Source organism: Apodemus sylvaticus, chromosome 15 (genome assembly GCF_947179515.1).
Source record: "Apodemus sylvaticus chromosome 15, mApoSyl1.1, whole genome shotgun sequence".
NCBI lineage: Eukaryota > Metazoa > Chordata > Mammalia > Rodentia > Muridae > Apodemus > Apodemus sylvaticus.
The window spans coordinates 62,293,688-62,309,966 of record NC_067486.1 but is presented as its reverse complement, the minus strand read 5'-3'; the positions used below and the strand labels follow the sequence as shown (position 1 = coordinate 62,309,966).

The following is a 16,279-nucleotide window of genomic DNA, read 5'->3' as shown; positions in this document are numbered from 1 at the left end:
CACCGTTTCTGGGACACCACGATGACTCTTTGCCCTCTGAACTTTCACTTTGGATGTGACATGACCTCCAGCCTAGGATTGCAAGGAATCAAGTTCCCTTCAGTCCCCTCCCCCAGAACCTGGGAAAATACCTTGGCTCTGGGCCTGAGAACATTACAGCCTGGGTTTACTTGTCACTGAATTTCACCTTCTAGCAGGGTCATCTACAACCTTCAAACTATAACTGCCACTTTCTGGGCCCTAGACACTTCTTTTGTACAGATGTCCCTACAGCTCCTACAGATCAACCCCTGGTGACCCTGGCCCCAGCCTGGATGGACATTAAAGTAGCTCTGACCCTTTGGGTGTTAGAACTTGGCTCCAAAACCCAGTGTAGCTTCATAGACCTAGACTTTTGTCAGTTTTCATTCCAGTGCTTGGACAGAGACAAAATCAGGTCAACACATCCTTAGGTAGAGAATGTGTCCCAGCAGCCACCAAATCCATTTGGCCTACCCTGAGCAGAGGCTAAAGGGAGCAGACCACACCTGTCAAAATCTGTTCATTCTCTCTGATGCCCCATTGCCTGCCCAGAGTCTTAGAACTGGGGAAGATGTCCCAGACAGCCTGGACCGATCTGGCCCCACCCTGAGGGTTTCTGCCTGATAGACTTAAGCATATTCAGTCTTTTGTGAGCTCTGTCCATCCTTTTCTTCCCCTGGATGTCTCCTGGTCATACACTTCCTTGTGTATTCATTCAGGCCTTGCTCACCACTGCCTGTGATTTCAAGTTTTCAGCAACTGGCTGTGGGTCTGCCCAGACTCCAGAATCTAAACTCTGTCATTTAAATTCTTTGACTACCATATAAAACTCCACGCTGACAATATTTTTACCTCAGGTAGTAACACCAAGTATCTTTGTATGAGAAGGCAGGTAAACATCAGCCTTCACATGTCTCCCAAAGCAAGAGAGACATTAAAAACACCAATTATTGGTAGCTCATTCTAGACAGTCTGTTATGGAGACATTGCATTGAAATTATATTTTGTTGCCTGTACTGTCTCTTGGGGTATGATGATCATTCTAAAAACTACCATGACCAAGCCAGTTCTGTCCGTCAACAGGGTCTTGAGGGAGGCAGTGAGGATTAAAGAAAGAAAAGACAATTAGACAACACGATAACATGACCCAGCCAGTGCTGAGGCTGAAGCGGGTTCATCTTTTTCCAGTCTGCATTTATAGCATTCTAGGTACATACAAAGAATATGGTCAGTCCTGAGGCATAAATGAAGTAGTTAAGGAGCAAACAAAACATAGACGGAGGGTCCCATGATTACTGTATCAGGGTCTTAAGGAGACCCTTCAAGATACAAAGAACACACTCCTCAGCAGTATTCATCTTGAGCTTCCTTGTCCTAGCCCAATGTCAAATTCTTGCCAAATTCCTAGAAGGTGGTACCAAGAGCTCTCCACAGGCTGACATTTTGCCTGTAATATCCTAAGTTTACGTTATCTGAACCCTTTTAGTTGGATTGCATGTACTTAGTCATCTGTGTCTGTATGGGAGGCTTCAGTGTGCTTATGGGCTGTCAGAGGACGGCTTTCAGGAACTGGTTCTCACCTTCTACCATGAATGTCCCAGGGATCAAATTCAGGCTAGCGGGCTTAGTGGCAAACCTTTATCCATGCACGGAGTCATCCCACTGGGCTTGTATCTAATCTTTTAAAGGGTGGTTTATCTTCCAAGTATTCAGAAATTTTATCCTGCCACACTCACTCAGGATCTCTTTCTACCTCTCTGGTCTTCTTTCTCAGCGTCAGACTGGCGTGTCCTCATTTATAGGGACCCTGCCACTCAGAGTTTTCCTTTTGTAGAACTTATTTTTCTCTTATCCTAGAAGTGACTAACACCAGATATCCCACATTGGTATACTAAGGCCTCAGCCTAGACGTCAGGCAAAACTGGGTGACTTCCTTCTGTTCTGTCCTGATGTCTAGGCTAAGACAGGAAAAGTAGCAAAACAGAACTTTGATCAGAAGAGGGCATTGTTCTCAACTATGCATAAACAGGAGCCCCTAGGACCTGGAGAAGACAGAGTGCAGAGGCTCTTTGGACGTCTCTGTAGATGGTGTGCACACACCTTACGTCCACTCTGCCTTTCTAAAGTTGATAATTCAGTGGTGTATGGTATAATCACACAGCAGGGAAGACATTGTTAGATGCTAAGTTTAATGTCCAAGAGCCGCTAAAACCAGAACATTTCATTACCCCAAAATGTACTCTCTTGGCACTTCCTCTCTGTTTCTCCCACACCAAGCCCTTGGAAACCCATTATTCTTTCTATCTTTATGTGTTTCTCTATTCTGGATACTTCACATAAATAGAGTCAAACAAAATGAGGCCCTTAATGTCTGGCTTCTCTTGGTCAGCCTAACATTAGGCTGTGTACTAAGCACACCCATGTGGTAGGATCAATCAGCATTTCATTCCTTTTGGTGTCTAACATCCCATCGCATGGATGGCACACACTGTGTTATCCATTCATCAGTTATAAATAAACGGATGCTCCAAAACTCCGAGAGCAAGTTGTTGTCTGGGCCTATAGTTTGCTTGTCTTGGGACAAAGCCATATGGTAACTGTTTGACCTAAGTTTAAAACTGTTTATCAAAATGGCTAACCCCATTCTACAGTCCCACCAACAATCTACAGGGACTCCTACTTCTCCAACCCCTCACCAATGCCCGTGTTATTACCTGTCTGATTTCAGCCATCCAGGTGGCTATAAAGTAGTGTCATGTGGTTTTCATTTGCATCTCCTTGATGATCAACGATGCTGAGAGTTTTTTCATATACTTACTGGTTTTTACTATAGCTTCATGGGAGAAATGCCTATCTAAATCTTTTGATAATTCTAAAAAGTTTTTATTACTTTAGGAATGTACTTAAATTAGTGGTTGTCAAATTTAGTTTAAATCAGACTCTCCTACAAAGCTTTTTTAAAAAAGTCTTCATGCTGGGGGAATGGCTCAGAGGTCAAGAGCTCTCCATGCTCTTGTAGAGAACTAGTTCGGCACTGACATGGTAGCTCACAACCATTGGTAATTCCAGTTCCAGAGAATCTAACACCCTCTTCTGGCCTCCGTAGGTACTGCACACATGTGGTACACATATGTACATTCAGGCAAAACACACACACATATATGTATGTGTGTATACATACATATACATACATATATGTATGTATATTATGATAAATACATCTTTCTGAAAATATAATGTTTAGGGATGGCTCCCAAACCAGTTAAGTCGGAATACCAAACAGTCATTAAGAAACTATCCAGGTGAGCCAGGCAGATGTGGTATATGCCTTTAATCCCAGCACTCTGGAAGCAGAGACAGCTGGATTTCTGAGTTCAAGACCTGCCTGGTCTGTAAAGTGAGTTCTAAGACAGCCAGGGCTACACAGTGAAACTCTGACTCAAAAAACCAAAACCAACCAGCTCTGGCTGTTCTTCCCTTGAGAGTTCTCTCTTGAAGGTAGCCAAGGGGGAAAAGCGTTGGTGGGGGTGGGGTGGGGAGAGTACTTGGTCTTGTGAGATGGTTAGGGTTGCCTTTTCTATAATAAAATGTTTACCTGTCTTATGTCCGAGTTACTTTGCAGGGGTAACTGACCAGTCTGAGTCCTCTGAGGGCAGAAACTGCAGTCTCTGGCATTTAGCACATCAGAGTAAACAGCCAGGGGTTAAGTAAAAGGATTTATTGCTGATGCTCCTTTCTCTGGTGAATCAGCCAGAAGCCTCTCTGGCTAAGCTAACTCTTTGTGAACCAGAGAGGAAGGAAAGGAAAAGAATTAAGATGCTTTATACAAGCAAATATGCACAGACACATATACATTCAAACAAACATTCACACATCCACACTCTGGCTAGGTCCAACCATCCGTCACAATCAACTCAAGTCGTCATGTATGCTTACATATATACATATACCTACACACATACATATAGACAGACAGACATTCACATCTGGATGGGTGGATGGATGAATGGATGGATAGATGGATGGATGGATGGATAGATGGACAGGGCAAAGCCAAGCCATTCAACCAATCCACTTTATTTATTTTCTCTGGTCTTTTATACCTTCTTAGAGAAAAAGTTCTTTAGAAAATTACCTCAGAGATAAAATGTTACATAGAAAGGGAGTTACAGGAGGATGTTGATATTAGGTTCAAAGCAGTGTCTCATCCTAAATGCTTGTTATAACTTCAAAGCAACAGTTTTCACATGGCCTTGCCTTATTATAGTGCACACCTGTTACTTTATCCTTGAACATAAATGTTTTTCCTTGAACGCAAAATTGTCCCAAGTCTATTCCTCTTTTTAGTGTGATTATGAAAGCTCACTGTATTTCTTATGATGCAGACTTTACTTACTATTCTGAGAGTGGGCACATTCTATTCTTGATTCTAATTTTATTACATCTTTCTAGCAACTAAAATCATCTCTAAAAACTTTCTTCCTAAAATTATTTGAATCAAATCAGGAATACTATAGAAACCTTATCTACTTGTCTATATAGCATCACTACAAGATAGTACATCTTCATAGGTCTGCAGAAATCTGCTCAAAGATGTGGGTCAATACCTAGTGATTATTACATATTTAATAATAACAGATAAAGCATATTAATAGGAGGAATCTTTCCTCAAATGTAATCTCCTCAGCCTTGCCTAAAGAAGGAAATCTGTCATAGATTTACAGTCTGTGGTAGAACCATCTCAGGAAGATCATCTGTTAGTTTTTAGCTTCTCCTAGATGGCTCTTGGCACCAACCAACCAACCAACCAACCAAAACTATCCAGGTGATTAAAGTTTTTGAGAACCATTTCTACAGAGTAGCTGGCTGAGCTTATAGAAACATAGAAATTATGCAAGTTATTTTAAATCAAAGAGTTGACTCAAACAAAAATTGTAAAGTGGCTTATGATGCCAAAAGGCAGTGATTACCTGCTTAATATGGGGTTTTTACAGCATGAGCAACCCTGTAACCGGAAGTTTCAAACCACCTGCAGCTAGAGAGAATGATCTAGTTGTGCTGCTACTGCTGTTTCTTCCTCCTCGTCCTCCTCCTCCTCCTCGTTCTCCTCCTCCTCCTCCTCCTCCTCCTCGTCCTCCTCCTCCTCATCCTCATCCCTTCTCATCATCATCCTCGTCCTCCTCCTGCTCCTCCTCCTCCTCATCATCCTCATCCTCATCCTCCTCGTCCCCTCCTTCTCCTCCTTCTCCTCCTCATCATCATCCTCGTCCCCCTCCTTCTCCTCCTCGTCCTCCTCATCCTCCTCATCCTCTCCTAGTCCTCCTCCTCATCCTCATCCTCCCTTCCTCCTCCTCCCCTTCTTCTTCTCCTCCTCCTCCTCCTCCTGGTCCTTCTTTTCTGTGTAGCCTGACTGTCCTGGAACTAGACCAGGCTAGCCTCGAGCTCAAAGAAATCCTCCTGCCTCTAGCTGCAGTTCTTTCTAGGAGATGCTTTCACAAGGTAGCCATGTGAGCTTGAGGATTAAAGTAAATGTGAGTGGCACAACAGTTAAACCCATAAACCCAGAACACTTATCGCAATGGTTGATGTTCACCAAGGAAAAATAAAAGTGTTTGCTAGGAAAAAAATCAAAAGGTGTTTTGAAAGTCACAGGACAAGCAAAGACTATTTTTAAGGACTCTGTCGGAAGCATAGAAAATGAGCAAGGGAGAAACTTTCAGAAATGTCAGCACATGAAAACATGACAGTGACAGTGGTTCCTGTTGGAAGAAATGACATTTCTCAGGGAATATAAAAGATGAGGAGAGGGGGAGGCTCACAGAGTGTGTCAGCTTGGGAACAGGGCGGCAGGTTAAGGGGTTATTTTAGAATCCATTAAAGGGAGGAAGCTAGAATGAGAGGGGCACCTTTTGATGCTTTGGTGGGCACAGGGAACGCTCAGCTTACGGAAGACAGTAAGCAGAACAAATTTACACCTCTGAGCTTACTGAGAAGGACATCAGAGTTACTGCCACACCTAAGCAGCCTCCCGAAGAGACCCGGGAGCAGTTATCCAGTACTTTTCTGGGTTTTAAGTATTGATGCGTAGGCGGTCAAAATAAATACAGATTAGCTGTGAGAAGCCTCTGGAAGAGCTTCTCTTGATTGTTCCTCTCTCTAAAGCGTTTGTCCCCACCCACTCCTTATTGTCACCAAGCCTCTTAAGTACCTCCTCCTTAGCCACCTCCATCTTCTTCTCTGTGGTCATTCTTTAACCCATTCCTCTGACTCCATAAAATTTTGGTCATTAAGTCTGATTCCTTGTCAACGTCACTAAATCATGATGTTCTGAACTATCATGCGCTACAGCTTCTAAAGATGGATTAGCATCGTTGGCCATCTCCCCTTTTCTCTTTTCCTTCTTTTTTCTTTTGATTTTTGTTTTTAGACAGGCCCTCGCTATGTAGCCCAGGATGGCCTGGAACTCACAATGCTCCCACTTCTGCCTCCCAAGATTACAAGCACACGTCACTGTGCCTGGCTTCATTCTTGCCTTAGTTAGGGTTTCCGTTGCTGTGAACAGACACCATGACCAAGGTGACTCTTATAAAGGACAACATTTAATTGTGGCTGGCTTATAGTTTTAGAGGTTCGGTCCATTGTCATCGTGGTGGGAAGCATGGCAGCATGAAGGTAGACATGGTGCTGGAAGAGTCAAGAGTTCTACATCTCGATCCAAAGTAGCCAGGAGGAGACTGTCTTTTCTGCACTGGGCAGAGCTTAAGTTTCAACACGTCAAAGCCCTCTCCCACAGTGACACACTTCCTCTAACAAGGCTATGCCTCCTCCAATAAGGCCACACCTCCTAATAGTGCCACTTACTGTGGGCCAAGCTACCCACAGGAAATTGTGGGTATTCAAACTACCACGATTTTCCTTTCTGAACATTCTCTCTTCTTCTTTTTTTTATTTTTTTTTTGTTTTTTTTTTTGTTTTTAGTTTTTTTATTCGATATATTTTTTATTTACATTTCAAATTATTTCCCCTTTTCTAGCCCCCCACTCCCCGAAAGTCCCATAAGCCCCCTTCCCTCCCTCTGTCCTCCCTCCCACCTCTTCCCACTTCCCCGTTCTGGTTTTGCCCTATACTGCTACACTGAGTCTTTCCAGAACAAGGGGCCACTCCTCCTTTCTTCTTGTACCGCATTTGACGTGTGGATTATGCTTTGGGTATTCCAGTTTTTAATGTCTACCCTTTTAAAAGTCCAGTTCTAGTAGCCTGGAGAGATGGCTCAGTGGTTAGCAGAGTTTGATGCTCTTCCATAGGAGCCAAAGTTTAGTCTCTAATACCTACATCAAGCAGTTCCCAGCCATTTGTAGCTCCAGCTCCAGGAAATCCAACAGTCTATTCTGGCTGGCACACTCAAGTACACACACACACGTACACACACACACTCTCTCTCTCTCTCTCTCTCTCTCTCACACACACACACACACACACACACACACACACACACGCACGCACACACTCTCTCTCTCTCTCTCACACACACACACACAAGCAATTACTTGTTCCCTTTTCATTAGCTTATAGGATAGATTGTATAATTCCTGTGTGTCATGATGCAGGGCCGACACCACCAAGCCATCACTGGGGCCAAGGCTTAGAGACACGAGACAATAGCAGAAACCAAGAACCGCAAGCCAGCTGCAACTCCAGTTCAGACTGGATTCAAGCCAGAGAGTGAGATCAGGAGGCATGATGGGAAACAAGCCAAGGTCCTCACTCCGAGCCGGCAGTGGGTTCTGAAGACAGGGGAGTCCCTGTAGAGAGCACCACGGGCTGAGCATACCTCGGGAAGTCGAGTGGCCTTCTGTATCGCTCTTGCTGATTCTGCCAGGCAAACGGGGCCTTTGGGAAGACAGCTGAAAGCTGGTGACCTACTAACACCATTACAGCCTGTGAGCACCCAGGGTCAGAAAGGCCTCCGGAAAGGACTCATTCATTAGGGAGGTGTAAGCAGCATCCTGAGAAACTGGGACCAATTGGGGGAAGAAACCAGAGTCAGAATCTGTAGGTCAGCTGTGCCAGCATTGTCCCCATCTGGTGGAAATCCACATGCAAGTCTTTTCATGATGAGAGTCAGGGCCGGGTGTGAGCCCTAGGGCCCTGGGACCCCAGTCCTTCCCCGGACTACTGGTGGGGACAGAGCAGAGGGGAGTGACCTTCATGGTTCTCTTCTTTCTCATTCTTCCTGGCCCTCTAACACTCATGTAAATCTAGTGATTAATTAATTTAACAGACATTTAATAAGGTAATAAGGTACTACTAAAACAGCCAAACCCAAGGTACTCATTGGTACAAAGGTAGGCCAGACTCAGCCTGGGGCCATACATTCCCAGATTCCGACCTGAGAGAGAACCATTCTCGAAAGTCCTCAGGAATTCAGCATTCCTCAAGGATTCCCAGACACACCTTGGCCCAACCTTCTCCTGCAATAATAAACCTGAAGACTGTACAGAGAGAAGCAAGGGAGCAAAGACGGATTTACAAGCCACCGGGGAGCTGGCGCCTTGCGATTGGATGCCCCAGATGGCCATTGTGCCTGCCTGTGCCTTTTTGCCTCACTTAGAAACTTAGAACCCGGGTGGCTGCTCTGGCTTTTTGGAAGTGCTACAAGAGTCTTGCTAGCAGTGGCTCCTGGCCTTTCCTGCATCTGCAGTGTGAGGGAGAACAGAAGTTGAAATCTCTGCCTGAACCATTTGCTACCCGTGTGGAACCGGAACCCTCGGGTTGGAGAGTTTGAGGAAAAGGGGATTTTTTTTCCCCGTGTGTCTATTGCTCCCTCTTGCAATTTAAAAGCACATTTGAAATATTTTTCAGTTGTGTGAGATAGATGTGGAAATACACATCTGGGGATTCGTCTTCTAAAAAAGTCACTATCAAATGCGACCATAATACGTCTAGATCAAGCAGGCTTCCTCTGCGAGAGCTCTTTCTGCTTTTCCTTTCTGCTCATTGGTGGTGTGTCTTCAGAGTGCCTGTGCCTGCGCCGGCACAATGAGGTAACGGGCGTTTGTTCTGAGATGGAAATCTAAATTTTCGTGTCAGCTTTTAAAATGCTTACAAGGATGCAGTCTTCAATGGATACTCCGTTATGTTTGTAGCCCAGGAGAACTATGAATTCTGACAGATACTGTAAGCCTATATGTATTTTCATATATTAAATTTATATCGCATATATTCTATGGGCCATGGAGATAGCTCAGCAGGTAATGGCACTTGTCACTAAGCTGGACTCTCTGAGGTCAGTCCCCAGGATTGACGTGATGGCCAGAGTCAGTTCCCATGAGCTGTTCTCTGAACTCACACGTATGGCATGGCACACAGACGCCAACACACACATGAGTAAATGTAATTCAATTTTGTTTTAATCTATATATTCTCATATGTGTGTGTTAAATTGCCCTGGATCCTGAGAAAAGAACTGTTAGTTGTTGCAGTGAAAAAGTAGAATCCCGGTGAAGTGGTGGCCTCGTGGGCTGAGGGCAGAGCTTCCATCCCATCTGCTTTGCCATCTCCACTTCTTAAAGCTTTCATAGGTTCCTGTTTAGGAATTGATGTTGGACACAAAATGGCCATTAATGAGAGGAGAGGCCAAGAAAGCATAGGACACTGAGACCGTCGGCTAAAGGGGAAACTGGGGCCAGGACATCTGAACTTGTTTCCTTTTGTGCTTAATAACTAAAGCTTATATCTGGGTGATAGGTTGATTGGGCTATAAAATCCACCCCATCTCTGGAATCCAGGTCAGTCTGTTCTTACTGGCTAAGGGAGTGAAGCAGAGAGGCACGTGACTGGCTTGCTGGTAAACCGGAAGCCGGGGGATAGACGCTGAGGCTCAACTGATTTGAAAAGGAAAGAGCTAGAAGGGACCCTGGGTCTGTCTCATCGGATTTAGACACTGCTAACCAAACCTTCCAGGTCCTCTAGAGCTTCAGTGACTGTAGGTCCAAAATGACATGCTGGCGGGTGGGAATTTTGCTCTCTCCAATTAAAATACATCTGTGCAAGCTCTGAGGGCTACAGAAAAGCAGTTGAGCTTAGAGAGGCCAGGCCCGCCCAGCACCCGAGGCTTCAGGATATAAAAGAAGTCATATTTCCCGCCCTCCTCTCCCCTCCCCCCCAGCTGCAAACAGCAAGATGGTCCAAGACGAGCCCCCCCCCCAGCCCCCTACCTCCCCCCACCCCCCCCCCCCAGCTGCAAACAGCAAGACGTCCAAAACGAGCAGGTTTTCTGAAGCCAGGGAGAGAGATGTGTGCTGTTCACGTCCATCACTAACAGACACTGAGAGTTAGGATGCCGTGTGGTCAAAAGATAAGGTCGGCTTCACAGCGCTGAGCCACAAGACCTGGCGGGTGTGTTAGACAAAAGCACTTCCTAGGAGAATCCCCCCTGGAAGGATTCAGCCAATGGAAAAGAGCCTGATCTCATTGGAGACAAATGAACATACGTGTGCACATGCATATGTGAATGAATACTCCCACAGACCCTGTGGTTTCCTAGAAACAGGCTGGGAGAGCACAGAGCTTCACAAACACCCCGTCAGGATCTCCCAGTTATTTTCAGGCTCCTCTCAGCACCACGCTGAGAGGAAAGCCCAGGAGAGAGGCTCACCCACACAAGACTCCTCAGTGAGGACGCAGCTTGGTCAAAACCCAGAGTCTGCGGAAACACACAGCACACAGAGCCCCCCAAATAACTGGTCTTTCTGTGTGCAGTCACTTCACGGAAGTCTCAGCCATTCCAGAAAAGTCCAGAAAGACACCCAGAAGCCACTTCTATTACCCAGCATGCCTCCTTGGTTAACGCATGGTCATTAAGCCAGTTCCTGACCTGCTGTGATCTCTAGCACCTTGGCAATCACCCGATCATCCGCAGGGGCTTATAGTCCCCTTAGAGAAGAAAGTTCCAGGACAGACACAAGGAGAGGCTATTGCAAAGAAAACTTTGATCAGTTGGTGGCAGTAGAGGTAGAGAAGCAGCAGCTGAGTTCTGGTTGTATTTCAAGAATAGAACCAATGAGATTTCAAAACAGATTGGATGTGGGAAGGAAGGAAGAGTCAAAAATGATGCCAGGGATTTTGGTCCAAGCAAATAGAAAGATGAAGGAACAGTTTTCAGGAGAAGGCAAGGAGTTAAAGTTTTAATGGACTGTGGTTTAAGGTTAAAAAAAAAATCAGGTGTAGTGGTACACACCTTTGATCCCGGCACTGGTCAGGCAGAGGCAGGGGCAGGGGCAGGGGCAGGGGCAGGGGCACGGGCAGGGGCAGGGGCAGGGGCAGGGGCAGGGGCAGGGGCAGGGGCAGGGGCAGAGGCATGTGAATCTCTGTGAGTTCAATTCCAGCCTGGAATGCACAAGTCCCAGAACAGTCAGGGATACACAGTGAGTCCCTACCTCAAGTCAGCAGGGCAAAGAACATATTTATGTTTAAGATTCCTCGAAGCAGACCTATTTCAAATGATGAGACAGAGGCTTCAGAGACGCTGAGGTGAAATAGAATGAAATCACTGTGATTAAAGGATCTTGAGCTTAAGAAGTTGAAAGGTCACTGATTTCTCTGGGTGGTCCCTAAGGAGGCTTGGTGGAATGAAGAGGCGGGGCAATGCAGAGTTGAACCACAAATGGTCGCACTAGTATTAGTTTGAAGTACGGAGAATTTGAACCGATTAACTTGAACATTAGGAATGGGCAAAACAGCAAATGAATCAGATCTGTGGCACCACGACCACACAGTATGATAAAACTGGAGTTTATACAAGGGTGTATAATCTCATTAAAACTTAGATAAAAAGCAGTGGACTGAGGAGAAATTTAACAAGTTCTCAAAGTTGGAATCTTTTCTGTCTCTCAGCAGAGCTGTGAAGGACACCTGCATTTAGGTATCTCAAAGCTCAATGACAGGGCTGGAGAAATAGCTCAGTGATTAAGGCCACGTACTACTCACTGCCATTCCAGAGACTCCAGGTTCAAGTCCCAGCACCCACATGGTTCACAACCATCTGTAACTCCAGTTCCAGGAAACCTAACACCTGCTTCTGCCTTCTGAGGGCACCAGGCGGGCAATTGGTGCAGACATACATGCAGTCAAAGCACCCACACAGGCTAAATTAAACAGAACAAAACTACTCCGTGCTAGCTAGCATTCACATCAACTCAGGAAGGATTTATAAGGCATGTCCCATGACGCCATAAGTTTCCTTCTAGTGTAGCCTCTGTAAGGGAAGTTGACTTCTAGTGTAGCTGTAGGTTACCAGGATGTACCCTCCCCTACCTGGAACCATGCTTCCAAATTCAGAAACTCCAAATCCACTAGCTCGGAGGCCGATGTGAGAGTTGGAGGATGTCCTGGAGTGACCATACGGAATTAAACACGTTCTGGGGATGTTTATTTACATGCACTGAGACTTTACTGGAGAACAGAACATTTGAAGAAGTAAATTGAGAAAGCGCTCACCTCCCATTTCCAGGCAATAAATGAAGAGGAAGAGAAAAGTGAGATCATTATATAATCCTTTAAAAAGGAGAGATTGTTACATAATCTTTATTTAAAAAAAAAAAGTCACCCAGTCTAGACGTTTAACTGTTTATACTTGAGACACACATTTTATCACTATAACTTAGTATTTAAGAATTTAAATCCCCTGGCTTTGTAAAAACTTCTTCATGTTTGTGGTTGAATGAAAATTATACAGTTTTATAGAATTCACCGTTTAGTTCAATAGAAAAGTAAGGTGATATGGTGGTTGAATGCCTCCCAACACGGCCAAGACGGTCCCCAGACAAATCATTCACCTGCTGGATCGGAGCTGATTGGCATCAGCCAGACAAAACAGGCTAATCATCTCCTATTCATTGTTTATGGTGATATTGTCATTAAAACTTCTCAAGAAAAATACCAAAAAATACACATCTGGGTCCATAGCATGTTTATGTGACCGATGGGCTTGCACCCCTAATTGCCATGTGAACACTAGAAAAATGCCTAGTTCTTCAAAAATCACTAAACTGAGGTCCTCTTCACTAAGTCAGAAAGGAGAAGAAGTCCAAATCAGGATTCATGCAACGCTGGATGGTGCAAACAGGACGAAGTTGTGGGGTTCAAATCCAGTAGATGCCGTGAAGAGCAGAGCCGCAGAGCTGCCCATCAGCGATGTAGACAGAGCAGATGTGTGCCTCCGAGGCCATGGCTGTCAAGAAGGCTTGTGTCTCTGAGAGGCAAATGGAAAAGGGCCTCAGGTCCTGGTGTGCAGAAGCTAACCCACTCATGACGCCGCTGAGGAAGCCTGAATTACCTAGCCTGTCGGTTAAATAATTCGTGTCCTGAACCTATGCTGGTGTCCAGAGCTTGTCTGAGAGCCCAGTTAGCCACACTCCCCTCTAGCCCTCTGCTGCCCCCTGACTTCGTTTTGCTCTCCTCCTAGGAAAGATGCCGTCTTCATCCCCTGCTTTTGACCTCTGCCTTCTCTTTTCAGTCAAACAAGAAAAGAAAAGCAATTTTTATGTCTAATAAGTGGTGTTTGTGAAGACTCCCAGCCTCTCTCCCGATAGTAGTTTCCCTTACAGATCAATTCTGCAAGCACCAGCCTGTCACCCCGTGTAACTGTGCTGACATGACATTACATACGCTCACATGTCCCTTAACAGCCCTAAAGTTCACTGACACCCCTTCTCTGGTGTCACCTGGGTGACAGTTGTCAACCTTGCTCTAAAACTGAGTTATATAAGCAAGAGGTTCAAGAATTTGGATTCCAAAGAATAAATGTGAGTGGGGCTAGAGGGATGGTTCAGCAGTTAAGAGCACTTGGTGTCCTTGCAGAGGACTGGGGTTCAGTTTCCAGCACCCACATTGTCAGCTCACAACTGTCCATAGCTCCAGTTCTAAGGAATGCGACACCTTCCTTCATCCTCCATGGGCGCTAGGCAAACACGTGATACACATGTGGGCAAAACATTCATACCCATAAAATAAGACGCTTCGGTGTTTCTTTTTTTAAATTAGCCATGTTGACATATGTCTGCAGTCTCAACACAGAGGCAAGAGGGTTAGCAGTTTCAGGGCATCATAGAAAGTGCAAGGCCAGCCTGGGCTACATTAGGCCCTATCTAGAAAAAAGAGAAAACAGTATAAAACAAAAGGACTTAGTTATGTCATGTTATCTTGGTTTTTCAAGACAGAGTTTCTCTATGTAGCCTTGGCTGTCCTGGAACTCTCAGAAATCCACTTGCCTCTGCCTCCCAAGAGCTGGGATTAAAGGTGTGCACCACCACCTCCTGGCCTGGAGTTAGTTATTTTAAATGAGTATAAATACACCATAAGTTTTTCAGAGGGACGCCGAGTCTCTTCCCAGTGACTTCTCGTTCCGGGGCTGCAGTGGGGATTGTCCCGGGAGAGAAGTGTTACCCTGGCAAGTCTTCACAGGGGCGCACGGCAACACGCCTATGTCACTCTTCCTATTTCCACCTAGGATTGTGAAGATGTCCAGCCCCAACCTGAACATTGTGACCTTGCTGGGCAGCTGTCTGACCTACATCAGCGCTTACCTTTTTGGGATTCAAGATGCTCTTGTGGGGAGTTCAGTAGAAGTTCTCATTCAGGTAGGTGACATTGCGGGATCTTGTTTTGGAGGCCGTGTTGAACTTTGACAGTGTTTTGTGCTCACATCTCTCCCTGAGACTGATAGTTCTGAATCCAGGTTACGGGCACATTCCCTGAGGCCCGCCTGCTGCCCGGTGGCCCTCTGTGGGCCTGAGACATTGCACACAGATGAAGGTTGCGCTAGTGACTCTTGCTTCTGCTCTCTTACACCTGCAGACGAGACTGTCCCTGCTGTGCATTGGGACGACCCTGGTGTTTGGCCCGATTCTGGGGAAGAGCTGGCGACTCTACAAAGTGTTTACCCAGAGGGTACCGGACAAGAGAGTGGTGAGTTGGCAGCCAGTACACAATGCCGGCTCACACCAGGAGCTCCACAGTGCCTGGAGCTGGGGAAGTCAGTGCGGATCTCTGGGTCGACTGTAGCATGCCTGAGGTAGATGCTCCTTGGTTCAATCCTTCGAGTGATGTTGCTTCATAAAGCCCCAGACTTACGCTAGGCTGAGGATGAGTGCTGCCGGGAGCTAGGTCTTTCAACATGGACTCCTTTAGGTACCCACACCCCCAGGTTCCATGAGAACCCGTGAGCTGTCCAATACCTGGCACAGTGGGAGGGAAAACAAGATGCGCAGAGAGACTGACTACTCTTGGCGCAGACTGGGAGCTGCACATGAAAGGGTGAGTGCAGAGGAGCTGTAGCGAGAAACACGGGTATTCCCTTCCCTCGAGTTCAGGTCTTTTCCACACAGGCAATGCTCTGCGCTGAGAGGGACACAGCTAAATCAGTGAGCAAGAAGATGGACTCACCTGCTATACCACTCCTGGGCATTTACCCAGAGGATTCCCCAGCATGTGATAAGGATACATGCGCCACTATGTTCATAGCAGCCCTATTTATAATTGCCAGATGCTGGAAAGAACCCAGGTATCCCTCAACAGAAGAGTGGATGCAAAAAATGTGGTGTATCTACACAATGGAGTACTATTCAGCCATTAGAAACAATGAATCCATGAAATTCTTAGGCAAATGGATGGAGCTAGAGAACATCATACTAAGTGAGGTAACCCAGACTCAAAAGATGAATCATGGTATACACTCACTAATAAGTGGATATTAACCTAGAAAACTGGAATACCCAAAACATAATCCACACATCAAATGAGGTACAAGAAGAACGGAGGAGTGGCCCCTTGTTCTGGAAAGACTCAGTGAAGCAGTATAGGGCAAAATCAGAACGGGGAGGTGGGAAGGGGTGGGTAGGAAAACAGGGGGAGGGAAGGGGGCTGATGGGACTTTCAGGGAGTGGGGGTCTGGGAAAGGGGAAATCATTTGAAATGTAAATAAAAAATATATCGAATAAAAAAAAAAAAGAAGATGGACTCAGTGAGTAGGACTGACTCAGGAAGCCATGCAGGTCACCTGCATGTCCCTGACACCAGCATCTATTATAACCATGCTTCTCCATTGTATCCAGCTCCCTGGTATGACTGTCCAGACCTCATACAGAATTCTGTCAGGCTGCTTCTCTGTAATTACAGGATTTTAAAAACCAAAGAGTATTGAATCGTGACGAATTCTTAGTGAAAGTTCAGCTGTGAGTAACCACACAGATGCAGAAAG

At 45.7% G+C, this 16,279-nt stretch overlaps 1 protein-coding gene across 2 annotated transcripts in view; it reads left to right on the top strand.

Moving 5' to 3' along the window:
- The window catches only part of Gpr156 (G protein-coupled receptor 156), a 59,671-nt gene that overhangs the window by 14,062 nt on the left and 29,330 nt on the right, over positions 1 to 16,279 (top strand). For both annotated transcript variants that reach the window (XM_052158442.1, XM_052158441.1), the window contains exons 3-4: positions 14,531 to 14,660; positions 14,878 to 14,988. In XM_052158442.1, the coding sequence (XP_052014402.1) occupies positions 14,531 to 14,660; positions 14,878 to 14,988 (241 nt within the window). The remainder of the gene's footprint in view (positions 1 to 14,530; positions 14,661 to 14,877; positions 14,989 to 16,279) is intronic.